Genomic DNA, 12,765 nt, shown 5'->3' with positions numbered 1-12,765 from the left:
CAGGTGTCAGGTTTGACAAGTTTGGTGAGGAGGGTTTCGGGGCTTGCACAGAACTCTGACACAATGAGAACATAAAACACACACTTCCCAAACAGTGACTGATAGCAATAAATTAACTTAGATCCCAATGATCTATGTTACTGTACTGCACCCACTCTTCCATCTGCCTCACCATGCTGCTTTTAGCTATTTGCAGAAACATGTTTATTACTCCTACAATCAAGGTCGTAGCTATTGAAAGCATTGTTCACTCAAAATTATTCTTCTTTGATCTGCTTTGAATTCTATTGGCTTAATATTGCTCAAACCTGTATATCAGGGTAACGTGGTGACAGCTGTTCAAGAGCTGCTCCATGTCCCTACATGTCCCAGAGCCTCTCACTATTGCTGCTGGAAGAAAAAGGGACGAATAGTTTTTATGATTTAGTGGTTTACCACACATAGGATGGATGTAATTTCATTTTAAACTCATTTTCATGCATTAAATAATTAGCCTGCGTAATTTCACAAATCATTAGCACTGGCTAGGAAATGAATAGAAGAAAAACACACAGATTAAGAAACAGAGACAAAGGCAGACCCAGAGAGGTTACTTTACCTTAATTAAATTGGGAAACCTAAAACAAAAGCATATCTGGCTAATAAGATTGGTTTTACAGAAGTTTGTGAATTACGTGTTTTCTACTTTTCTTTTGTATTTACACCTAAAGTAAAAGACCAGGTGTTGGGTCGAACTGAAAATTGAATTCGGAGATGACCTTATTCAAATCCTCTATGGTCCAGTCCTTATGTAATTTGTAAACCTCAACCCCCTGCTCTAGTAGCCAGTTTCAAACCCTCCTTACGGTGGCACGGTGGCTCAATGGGTAGCACTGTTGCCTCACAACAAGAAGGTCCTGGGTTCGATTCTGTGTGAAGTTTGCATGCTCTCTCCGTGTCCGTGTGGGTTTACTCTGGGAGCTTCAGTTTCTTCATACACTCCAAAGACATGCAAGTGAGGTGAATTGCAGATACAAAGTTGTCTGTGATTGTGTTTGACATAAAAGACTTGAACTGATGAATCTTGTAAAACCAGTAAAACTGTAAAACATGCCATTAAAATCCAAATAAATAAATAAACAAACCTACCTTATCATGTGCTTCACCCCAGCTGATTGCCAGTCTTTTAATATGTATCTTGTTGTTATCCTGTGGTTGTTGGGTGGCATTTAGATGAGTTGGCAGTCATCCTTGAAGGGAAGAGTCATTTCTGGCCTCAAGGGTTGGCAACTACTACTAGCACTATTTTGGCAACTAGTTGGTCCTTGTTTGGTTCAGGTGATCATTTAACCAGTAGGTTATTTTAGAATAAGGTGTATCTGTGTTGGAATTTAACAGAAATAAAATGTGTAGAGATGCTGATTTAAGACAGATTTAGAGTAATCTCTAAATGAAACACTAAAGTGGTTAAATGCTTGTTTCTTGTGCTTGTACATGAGGATGGAACAGTAGAAAGTAGGAGGAGGTATTGCAGTAGTAAGGCGGGTCAGTGCTGCTGCTGTGGCGCTGCTGGGGTAGAGATGCACGTTCACTCAGCTCACATCAACTCTCATTCCTCTCAATACTTCACTCCTTACACACCTTTTATGTCAAATTACGTCTTATTTCTCTCAACATATTAATTTTAAGATAACATTTTGGAGTGTTACAGTGAAACTATTATTTATCTTTGGATAACAAACCATGACATGACACCGACTTTACAATGATGGGACGGCAGCGGTTTCTGGTAGCTTGTTTACCTGTTGGTCGATGAAAAAGGATTTTTTTCGTTGTGTGTAGAGTAAAACAAGAACCATGGAGACATTTACTATACATGATTTGCTTATTAATAGCACGGACATTTATAAAATACTGTGTGAATTCGCCTTCAGAAACTTATCCGAGTGTGAGAATGCAAGTGATACCGGTACATCACAGCCAGCTCATGAACCCAAAGGTAAACATGCATTTCTTAACATTTTATATGCACCGTTTATTATGTTCTAATTAAAAAAACATTAATGCGTTTGAATGTACTCATTACTTTATATAATAACTTGTGCTTGTGTCATATTTATGTTTTTTTAATGTGTTTTTGAGGTGACATGTATATCTATAGCACCTGTTTGTGCCAATACCTCCACTGTATAGTTCTAAACATGGGAAAAATGATTTAAGTTCCAGATGTTCTGCAAATATGTCAGAAATACAGCTTTTACAAATGACAAATTTAAAATTAAAGTTAAAATGACCAACAACCACCATACTTGCTATAATATACATTTAATAATTTACTTTTTGTTTACTTAGTTAGAGGAATAAGAACCTGGAGGTGAAGGTTTATCTTTAAATTGGCTTCATGTCACCCCCTCCCAAAACTGAATTCATAATGTCTTAACTTCATGCACTACAACAAAAAATAGAATCTTTTAGTATCAAATTGAGACTACAAATGTTATATGAATATGATTTCAGTTATAGTATCAGTTAGTTTGGTACAAAATCTATTAATTTATTCATTTTAATTTGCCACTTCATCCTGCTCAGACCCTCAGTTTTCACCACTTTAAAACAGGGTGCAAATCAGTCATTTACACCTAAGATTAATTTAGAGCAGCCGGTCCACCCTTTTTGCATTTTGTTGTGATGTGGGATCTCACCAGGACATGGGAACATTCTCACAGTGACCAGAGGCGAGGACAGAACCCAAATCCCCAGGACCCATGTCGTATGTGGCATCCAGTCAGATGCATCATCATGCCTGGGTGCAAAATCTAGTAAAATAATAAAATATACATTATGGTTGTCAAAATGGTCCTCTCTAAGGCCTTTCCAAACACCTACTTCTTATGATTCTTCGGTGAGCTAATATCTCAGTTTTTAAAGGTGCGTTTATGTTCGACTAAAGGACTCTGTATCTCAAATGCTTTCATCGCAAAATATCTCATCGATTTCCTTAAAGTTTGCCTCTCTTCTAGCTCGGTAGACATGTACAGCATATTTACTTATTTATTAGCCCTTCTAACTGCTTAATTCTACTGCGTGAGGTGCTGCTGCCAAGAAAGGCATTGGTTCAAGGCAGTAACACACCCAGGACATTACACACTTACACTTATAATGCAGTACTAAATATAGGGGATAATGTGGTTGGTTGACACAGGCAACTGCTTTTTGTCCTGTTCAGAGACATGGTGTGTCCGGTTCAACTAAGAAACAATGGGCGCAAGGCAGAAATATCCTAGACAGGGTGTCAGTTCATCTCAGGGCTTCGGCCACTGACCCTCCAACCCAGACATAGCTGATCAAGCTTGGCTGGCTGATAGCACCACTGAGATTCAAACCTAGATCTCAGAGGTGCTGGTCTAGCATAGACTGCTGTGCTGTATCTTACTAAACTAATTCTGCCAAACATTCTCAATAAAGTTGCCTTTTTGCTGCTGCTAGTTGGGTATTTGGAACGTAACACTTCCCTCTTCCTTATAGCCTGTATATTGTAATACTAAGGACACTTCATTTAGATCCTATCAGTGCAATATTTTGCAGATATAAAAATAATAGTAAAAATAATTTTTTGACACAAAATGAAAATTTAACATTATTATTAGAATTGTATTGGAATTAGTTAAGCTTTTTGTACTGGCTTAATCGATGTATTAAAAATAAATTAAAACAATTTGTCCTGTGATGGACTGTAGTTTTCCTGCTTTTCGTCCAGTGAATTGCACCCACCGCGACCCTGAATGGGATAATGAATGAATGTTTAAATTATTTGTTCATGAATAAAACATCTGTTTTGAGTTTTACCAGTCAGATTATTTTAAGAGACACTGTTATATTGATTATTATAATTAATGCCTAGTGCCAGTTATGCAATGATGCATGTTGTGTAACAGCAGTTGTCAGTTTTTACTGTGGTAATAACAGGCTGTGTCCTCATCTGCATACAACAAGAACAAATAGCATGTCAAATAACAAATTTGAGTGTGTCATTACTCTTTGGGTATACTGTTTAGCACATAGCCTGCATCTGCACACAATCAAAGACCACATATCTTTAATCTTTGAAAGTTTTATTTGTTTACTGTATGTAGCCTGTTGCATCTTTGGAAAATACTCCAGACTTATAGCCTTTCCCAAAAAATATTCTGTGGACCATTGTAGACTATTCTATATTACTGAAAATTGTTTGCATAAACAGATGTAAAGGCTGTTTATTAACTTGGAAGAAGTAGTAAGGAGAACAGTACTGTTTTTGAATAGATTAAACTGACATTTATCAAACCTGAAACCTGTTCTACATCATCTAGACACATACAAATGAATCAGTCCATATTAAACTTATTATTTCTGCAGAGTGGAACTGTATATCAATGTGTATTTGTCCTGTGCACCCTGTGAAATGGCAGATATAAACCAGACGGTGCGTATCGTGCTTTACTGTGTCATCTTCCTGCTGAGTGTTCTGGGGAACAGCCTGATCATCACCGTGCTGGTGAGGAATCGACGCATGCGAACCGTCACCAACCTCTTCCTGCTGTCTCTGTCTGTCAGCGACCTGATGCTGTGTGTGATCTGTATGCCCTTCACCCTCATTCCCAACCTGATGAAGAACTTTGTGTTTGGCAGCGGCATCTGTAAAGTGGCCACTTACTTCATGGGTGAGTAGCTGGGACTGATGTGAACATAAGCGTGATAAAATAATACATGTCCTGCGAGTAAGTGCAGGGCCGAGTTACAGCTGTGGGTCTGGGAAATTCAGCAGATGGGCAGGATGGATAAATCGGAGGAATAACTGCAGGGTACTTCACAAATACATGTAGGTTCACAAAGTCTGCTTTAGCATACAGTTTCAAGACACATCTGATGAAAAATTCAGTTGGTACCTGTGTTATGTTTGAACAAAGAATATACAGTTATCGAAAAAATTAATGTTTGGGAACTCTTTATCAGGATTGCTGCTTTTCAAAAGACATTGTCTAGACTTTATTTAATTTGTGGTTACTGGTCAGGGTTTCTGTGAGCCTGGTTTCACTGGGAAACACTGGGCATAAGGTCAAGTCAAGTCAAATGTATTTATATAGCGCTTTTTACAATGGACATTGTCTCAAAGCAACTTTACAGAATCCAGGACCAACAGACAAAAAATACCCTATTGAGGGAGCCGAGGGCGACGGTGGCAAGGAAAAACTCCCTTAAAAATACAGGAAGAAACCTTGTGAGGAACCAGACTCAGCAGGGACCCCCATCCTCCTTGGGTGGCCTTGGTTTAAGTCGGAAACACCGTGGACAGGGCGCCAATCCATTTAATCCTTCGGCCACTCTTCCCCAAGGAACAGCCAATGAGGTCTGTGTAAATATCTGGTCGGCCAATAGCTGTTGAGGTTCAAACTCAAATCTCAGTGGTGGTGAGCAAGCATAATAGCCATGAGACGCAAAAGTTGTGTCTCAGTGCAACTTTTAACCTAATTTAGGTTTTAGGTGATGTGCTAATACTCTGACAGTCACCTGTAGATTTTTAAACCATGATGCTTCCTCCACCATGCTTCACATTTGAGATAAGATTCTGCCCTTTGGGATGTTGTTCCTTTTTGGGAATAAGCTACTTTTTACAAAACATATTTTCTGTGGAATATCACAGTCTTTGTTGGATGCTTATTTAAGAGTTAATGCACCACGCATTGTAAACTCCTTACAAACCGCGCTTAGAGGCAATGATTAAATCTAGGTCCCCAGGATGCATGCAATTTTACCCATGGTACTGATGAGGGATTTATGTGCAGACACACCTTGAATTCCTTCATGAATTCCTTCATGAGCTATGTGCTGCCCCCGTTAAAAGTAGAAAGTGGTCATTATATTGTGACTTAATTGTGTATCAGGACTGTAAAGGATTTATTAATATGTTAAATAAAGATTTAAACACAGTTAACACAATTGTGTTGTTAGTTTAGACAGACTGTTTGTCTATTAACTCTACACGCAGTTAAAATGTACAACATAAATACAACATTATATAAAATATAATGTGTTTTAAACACACTATGTTAGAAAACAGATTAGTACTGTGTTTCCATTTTTTTGTGCTATAGTCATTTTGGTATTGGACATTGTGATTTCAGACAATGTTAGTCAGTTAGTTACGTAAGGTTAAATCAAAGGACTAGAAGAATGCTTAAGGATTAGGTTTGGCCAACAGGATGTTAACTAAATAGCACTACTATACTTGGAAAGTCAAAATCATGGTATGACAACCATTCAGCATGCTTTGCATGTGTATACAGTACAGTTACATTTGTGATACAAGGTTATTATAAAGAAGTGGAGATTTACTTACTGTACTATCGCTGTGTACTATCGCTGTGTGGGTCCTTCAACTTGACACTTACCAGATCACGTTGTTGATCATTCATTAAAAAAAAAGGATCTTAGATCCTAGCGCGGTCAGTCATAAAGTAAGCTATGTCAAATTGTTAACGTGACAGTGACTCTTAACATAACAAGAAGTGCATACCTCTACTCTCAGCTCATACAGTGATTACATTTGACTATAGAATGATTTTAAATATCGGTGTTTTATGTTTTAAGGGGCATGATATGTGTTTGCCCGGAATTACAAAAATGTTTTACAAAACCAATGCAGTCCTATGTCTTTACTTAGCTGTGTGATAAAATCCATAAGCCATTTATATGTTACAGATTAGCTCTGCACATTAACTGAATTGAAATAAAGTAATGAACTGATTTTTTTTCTACAGGTATCTCAGTGAGCGTGTCCACTTTCAACTTAGTGGCCATCTCTTTGGAGCGCTATAGCGCCATCTGCAACCCACTAACGTCACGCACCTGGCAGACCAAGTCGCACGCCGCCAAAGTAATCAGTGCTACATGGCTGATCTCCTTCCTGCTCATGCTGCCATACCCCATCTCCAGCACGCTGGTGCCATACCGCCGCAACAACAACAGCACAGGGAACATGTGTCGCCACATTTGGCCGAGCGACGTCGTTCAGCAGTCATGGTAAAACACAGAACTGCACAGTAATTAACAAAATGATTCATTACTAATAATTAATTACATTACTCAGTGATTCTGATTATTATTAGTAATAGGGCAGCATAGTTTCAGATCCTTAGGGACCTGGGTTTAATTCTTGCCTCTGATCACTGCCTGTAGAGTTTGTCATGTTCTCTACTGTTTAGAAGCTGCTCTTATCCATATGTACAAAAGTATCCAGTGTTTTCCGGTGGCACTTGATTCAATGCAAAATAAATGAAAAATGAATCCTTATTATTTGTCACAACTATTTAGACGAATTAAGACATTTATTATTAATTTATCTTTTTGGTGGGTCTATAGTCTAATGGAAAATACTGGGCACAACCCATTAAACATTTCTTACTGTCAGTGACCGAAGATGAGAATTAAACCTAGGTCTGGGCAGCTGCCACTCTACTAACTGTGCCATTGCTCAAGCACATGTATTAATCTGAAGAGCAATATTATCTAAGAATATAACAGCACACTTAATATTTGTATGTCCCTCAGCTCAATTTTGAGCTTGATTTATTGCTGTTAACAAGCTTTTGGTGCTTGAAAGTATACACAACTGGTAGAACCAGTTGCCCTGCTACAAATTCAGTCTTACTTTTATGGGTTGAGGTTCAGCTTTTAAAAATTAAGATAATCTTTCTCTTTAATTAATTCATTCACTTTTTTTGCAATGCACCAGCAGAACAACCCCAAAGCATAATCCTACCACCCCATACTTGATTGTTGGTACTGTTTTGTTGGGTTTGAGTACCTCAGAAAATCTCAGTCAAGCTTTAAGGTAGCAATTTTGGAGCAGGGGGCTTTTTTTGGGACTGGCAATTTAGGTTACAGTCAATCGGAAATCTGTTTGGTCAGCACCTTTCCTTTTATAGCAGACTAAATATTACTGAAACATAAGGTGACATTTCTGACTTTGGCAAAGAGACCACTTTTCCATGTTTTTTAGACTTTATAAAATGTATTAATAATGTTGGATCCTGAAGTTGCTTGGCTGTAAGGGCTCTAAGAGACATTCCTGACTGTACATAGCTTAGTTGACTTCCCCATTGTAATGCTAGAAGCTTAGTCTAATTGGTGTTAAAGAATGGACACAGAAAAGTCACCAGCTAATGTAATCAATCAATAAGAAGGAATTAGGAAATTATAGAATTTTCACAACCACATTTGCAGCTACAAATAAGGCTTAAGGGCCGTGTATTGGGACTCAACGGTGGCAATTTGGCAGTGGTATGGCTTGAACCGGCAACCAACTGATTACTACCTTAGTACCTTAACTGCTGAGCATCGACTGGCCTTAATAACTAAGTTGCTCCCATCTCTAAAACATCTCCCAATCAAAGTTTTCATCTTAAAAAAAGCTTATGAACTAACTAACTAACTAGCAGAGTGTTTTTGGACAATGAAGTCTCCCATTTATTTAGTCACAGAAAAGAGCAGTTGCAGGAATTGTTAAAGCTCTGTGTAGAAAAAGAACTGTCGAGTGCACAGGTTTTCTCTGGGTGCTCTGGTTTCTGAAACATGCATTAGGTCAATTAGGGACTCTAAAAAGCTCTGTGGTGTAACTCAATAAGTAAACAGGTGAATGTGTGATGCACTGGAATGGACTGGTATCCTATATGGATTTCTGCCTTACACCCAGTGTTTGCAGGTAGGCTCCAAACCATTGCAAGACTGATCCAGATTAAGTGGTCGCTGTGGGTAGATGAATGAATGTCTTGCCAGTTTCAGTAATTGTACAGTTTGTAGTGTGTATAATGACAGATGTCTTTGAAATTAGTATTAGTAATAGTACTTTTTTCACATAGCACAACAAATCTAATTTTAAATTGAAAGTGGACAGGGCAATCCATCACAGGGAATTACACTCTTACTTACTCACTTACTTACTCAGGGAAAAGACTATGATGATGTGTTGTTAACCACTGTACCATCCATGATGTCAGTTTATGGATTTTCTGAATTAAGAAAGCCAAATACATGATCTAATTACAGTAATTATAGTGAAATGTGTAGATGCCTCATTGCCCTGCTTGTGCTTTAAAGGGGACTATACTCTAATAAAGCTGGTCTTGGGAGCTGGTCTATAATGGTACAATATATAGCCAAATGCTATATATATATATAGCCAATACAATGGCTATGTAGTGGTACAATATTTAGCCAAATGCATGTGGACACCTCTTTCAGTTACTACAACAAGCAAGGCCCATAAAGACCTTGGGCAGTTGTTAAAAGTTGAAAGGGCAGTTGTAGTCTAGCGGTTAAGGTTCAGGACTAGTAATCAAAACGGTCAAGCCCCACCACTACTAGGCAGCCACTGTTGGGCCCTTGAGCAAGGCCCTTAACCCTCAATTGCTTAGATGTGACAGCTGTATACTGTCACACTTGTAAGTCACTTTGGATAAAAGCATCTTCTAAATGCTGAAAATGTAAATGTAGGTGTTGAAGAAATTCAGTAGCCTGTACAGCAACAGCTTTGATATGAATAGGAAGGTCGATTGCAGCCAGGCATGTCTGTCCAACATCACTGCCTGAACCTGAAAGCACTTTTAACTGAATAGACACAAATTCCCACAGGCAGACTGTAAGATCTAGTGAAAAGCCTGCTGACTGTACTGCTTACATACTGTTAATGTTTCTATCATAACATCAGCTACATTATACAGTGGAAAGTGAAAGCATGCTGGAAAGTATTGATTTACTGAGCTGTGCAACTTTCCTTTATTCAGGTACGTGTTCCTGTTATTGATTCTCATCCTAGTGCCGGGAATTGTGATGATGACAGCTTATGGGCTAATATCAGTCGAGCTCTACAGAGGAATCAAGTTTGAAATGGCTAATAGGAAGTCTAACCGAGGTATGAATTTTATACAGTTTTATTTCCAATAGAAATGGCTGCTACATATTCTTGCTCCTGTTTTTTTTTTACCTAATCTCTGTTCATGTATCTGTAGTGTGTGTCTGAATATCAGAAACTATTGTTTTGATAAAAAGCATGTTTACATAGGAAATTATAAACAAATTCCACACACATACATGTACATGAGTGCATTTTGACTGGCCAAACAACATACTGTAGGCTTTATTATAAATTATATAAAATTGTAACAAGTAAATGTAATGTAATTACCTTTCAATGTAATCAGATTAAGAAAGCAAAAATGTTTTTCTTTTCTGATACTACAGAATAGGAAAAAAAAAACCCACAACACTAAAAACACCGTTCAAAAGCTGAAGCATGGTGGTGGTAGCATCATGTTGTATGTGCTGTTTTTAATCCGTAGCTGGCCAGATATTCACCTTTCAACAGCGCAGTTACCAAAAGTACAAAATGAAAGCCTTAATCAAGTTGTATAAAACTAAGAATTTTCAATCCAGTATGTCTTCCAGAGACTCAGTCGGAGATCATACCTCACTTAAACTAGGGTGACCGTATTTTGGTTGGAAAAAAGAACACTTGGCAGGATGGCAGCATGGGCCAGGCGGACACCTGCACTGGTTGAAAGTTTGGTTCGGAGAGGGGTTGGCAAAGTAATTTCATTCTGCTTCCCAAGAATCAGGGATTTTTTTCTGTAATTCGTCTGTAAATAATCACAACCTGTAAGAGAACTGCGAGAAGCCGGGACCTAAAGAGAAAGGTTTTTTTATGGGGAGGCCATGTCTGGGAAAAAAAGGGACGTATGGTCACCCTACCTAAACTGACAGTTCTTATCAAGACATTAGAATCAATGGTTGTAATACACCAAAAAGAGCTGGTAGAGACTTAAGCTAAAAGATTATATGCTGTAATTTCTTAATTAGAACACTGTGGACTTCTTTAGTATTTTCCACACGTTCAAAATAGACTTGGGGGGGGGGGGGCAAGGGTCATTGTGGAAATGTCCTGATGGTGATAGTTAGAGGGGTTAGAGGAATGTAAGATTTAGTATTTCAAAAAAAAGAATGAATCTGACTAATATTATCACAATGTATTTGGTAGAGCTCATTCTCTCTTAAATTATTAAGAAATCAAATAGGGTTACATATGTATTGGGGGTGGCTTGGTAGCACATCTACATGGTCCTGAGAACCTGTTTGTCATGTCTTTTCTGTGTCCATGTGGGTTTTCAGCCATTTCTTAACTCGACATTATGAAATGGCCGCTGGGTGTGAGTGATTGATTTAGTAAAGGCGTGAGTCGTATTGATTGGCACCATGTCCAGCGTGTATTCCTGCCTTGTTCCCTGTGGCTGTTCACCCAGGTGTGCATTTCTGGCAGAGATTTACAGAGATTTACCCCGATGTTTCTTAATCGTCAACAATCACTTCATCATGAAATGGAGAAAACCTACACAGACACAAAAAAAACAATCAAAACATTTAATGATAGTGGAGGATGATGCTGCACAGTATCAAGGGTGGACGAAAAATTATATTTTCTAGGTTATAACAGTGGTTCCAGGTCATAACACTGGTTCAAAAAGGAAAAATTTTATGCAAGGCACTGTATTCTGAAGAAAACAAAAATATTCCATATTCCATTAACTAGCCAAACAATAAAGCATTTTAGCACTTTTAATTAAAAGCAGTTTTAATTAATCTGACTTTTTTATGTTTTTAGAGAGACAGAGCAGCACAGGAAGCCTTAAGCCCAGCGATAGCGACGGTTGCTACCTTCAGTCGTCCAAAAAGAAGCGCTCAGAGTCCTTAAACAATCAAACAGCACTACTAGTTTCCAGCAACCCCAGCAAGCCCAAGCTGAGCCGAGTGTGCAGCAGCAGCCCCACGGCTAACCTGATGGCCAAGAAGCGGGTGATCCGCATGCTGCTGGTCATCGTTGTGCTTTTCTTTATCTGCTGGACCCCGGTGTATGCAGCGAACGCATGGAGGGCGTTTGACCAGCGCTCGGCTGACCGCATTCTCTCCGGAGCTCCTATATCATTCATCCACCTCCTGTCATACACCTCTGCCTGCGTCAACCCCATCATCTACTGTTTCATGAACAAGCGCTTCCGTCAGGGCATGCTGGCCACCTTCTCGTGCTTTGCTAAAAAGTCGGCGCACGAGGGCAGTGGTAGCGGGCGTCTCAGTGCTGGAGGAGGAGCGGGTGGAGGAACTGGAACTGCAGGAGTGGAAGGGCAGGAGAATACACATAACAGTGGGACGCTCACCAGGCTGACCTACAGTAGCATCCGTGGCTCTACACATGCATAACAGGAGGAGAAGACACAACCTCGGAAGATAAGGTTCTGCACTTAAGCTCTGCATTTAATAAATCACATACTGATAATGGCAGGACCTTAAAGAATCAGCTGCTCTGGGATCCATTTAAAAGTTGTGATATGTGAGAAAACCAATGGTCTTATTAGGGGTTTCAATCCTAAATGAACCCTTTTATTTGGTACATATGTACAACAATGTAACATTTAATCCATGCAGCTGTACAGTATCAGAATTTATACACTAAGGCTTTAATTTACTAAGATTCTAAATAAAGAGTACATATTTGCATGTGCAGTTGACAAAAAACTGCAAATATTATATATAAATGAAGCTTTCGCATGTGCTATTTGTTTTAGATAGCCATGCCAAATTTAGATCACAAAAAGCTACGGTTATACACTTACTCACTCAGTTTCTTAACCGCTTATCCAATCAGGGTCCCATGTGGGGGGTACAACTGGGTTTTGGATGTCATACAATGCAATTGACGCA

The 12,765-nt window shown here is 38.8% G+C and overlaps 1 protein-coding gene across 1 annotated transcript; it reads left to right on the top strand.

Annotated features, from left to right (window-relative positions):
- Positions 1-1,836: 1,836 nt before the first annotated feature.
- Positions 1,837-12,343, top strand: cckar (cholecystokinin A receptor). The gene is made up of 5 exons (XM_062993262.1): positions 1,837-1,978; positions 4,428-4,679; positions 6,777-7,038; positions 9,801-9,928; positions 11,672-12,343. Exons 1-5 carry the CDS (start codon positions 1,837-1,839, stop codon positions 12,262-12,264), a joined length of 1,377 nt encoding a protein of 458 aa, XP_062849332.1. The 3' UTR covers positions 12,265-12,343.
- The last annotated feature ends 422 nt before the right edge of the window (positions 12,344-12,765 follow it).

Source organism: Trichomycterus rosablanca, chromosome 4 (genome assembly GCF_030014385.1).
Source record: "Trichomycterus rosablanca isolate fTriRos1 chromosome 4, fTriRos1.hap1, whole genome shotgun sequence".
Classification (NCBI taxonomy): Eukaryota; Metazoa; Chordata; class Actinopteri; order Siluriformes; family Trichomycteridae; genus Trichomycterus; species Trichomycterus rosablanca.
Note: the sequence above shows the minus strand (reverse complement) of the source record. Positions and strands in the feature narration are given on the sequence as shown.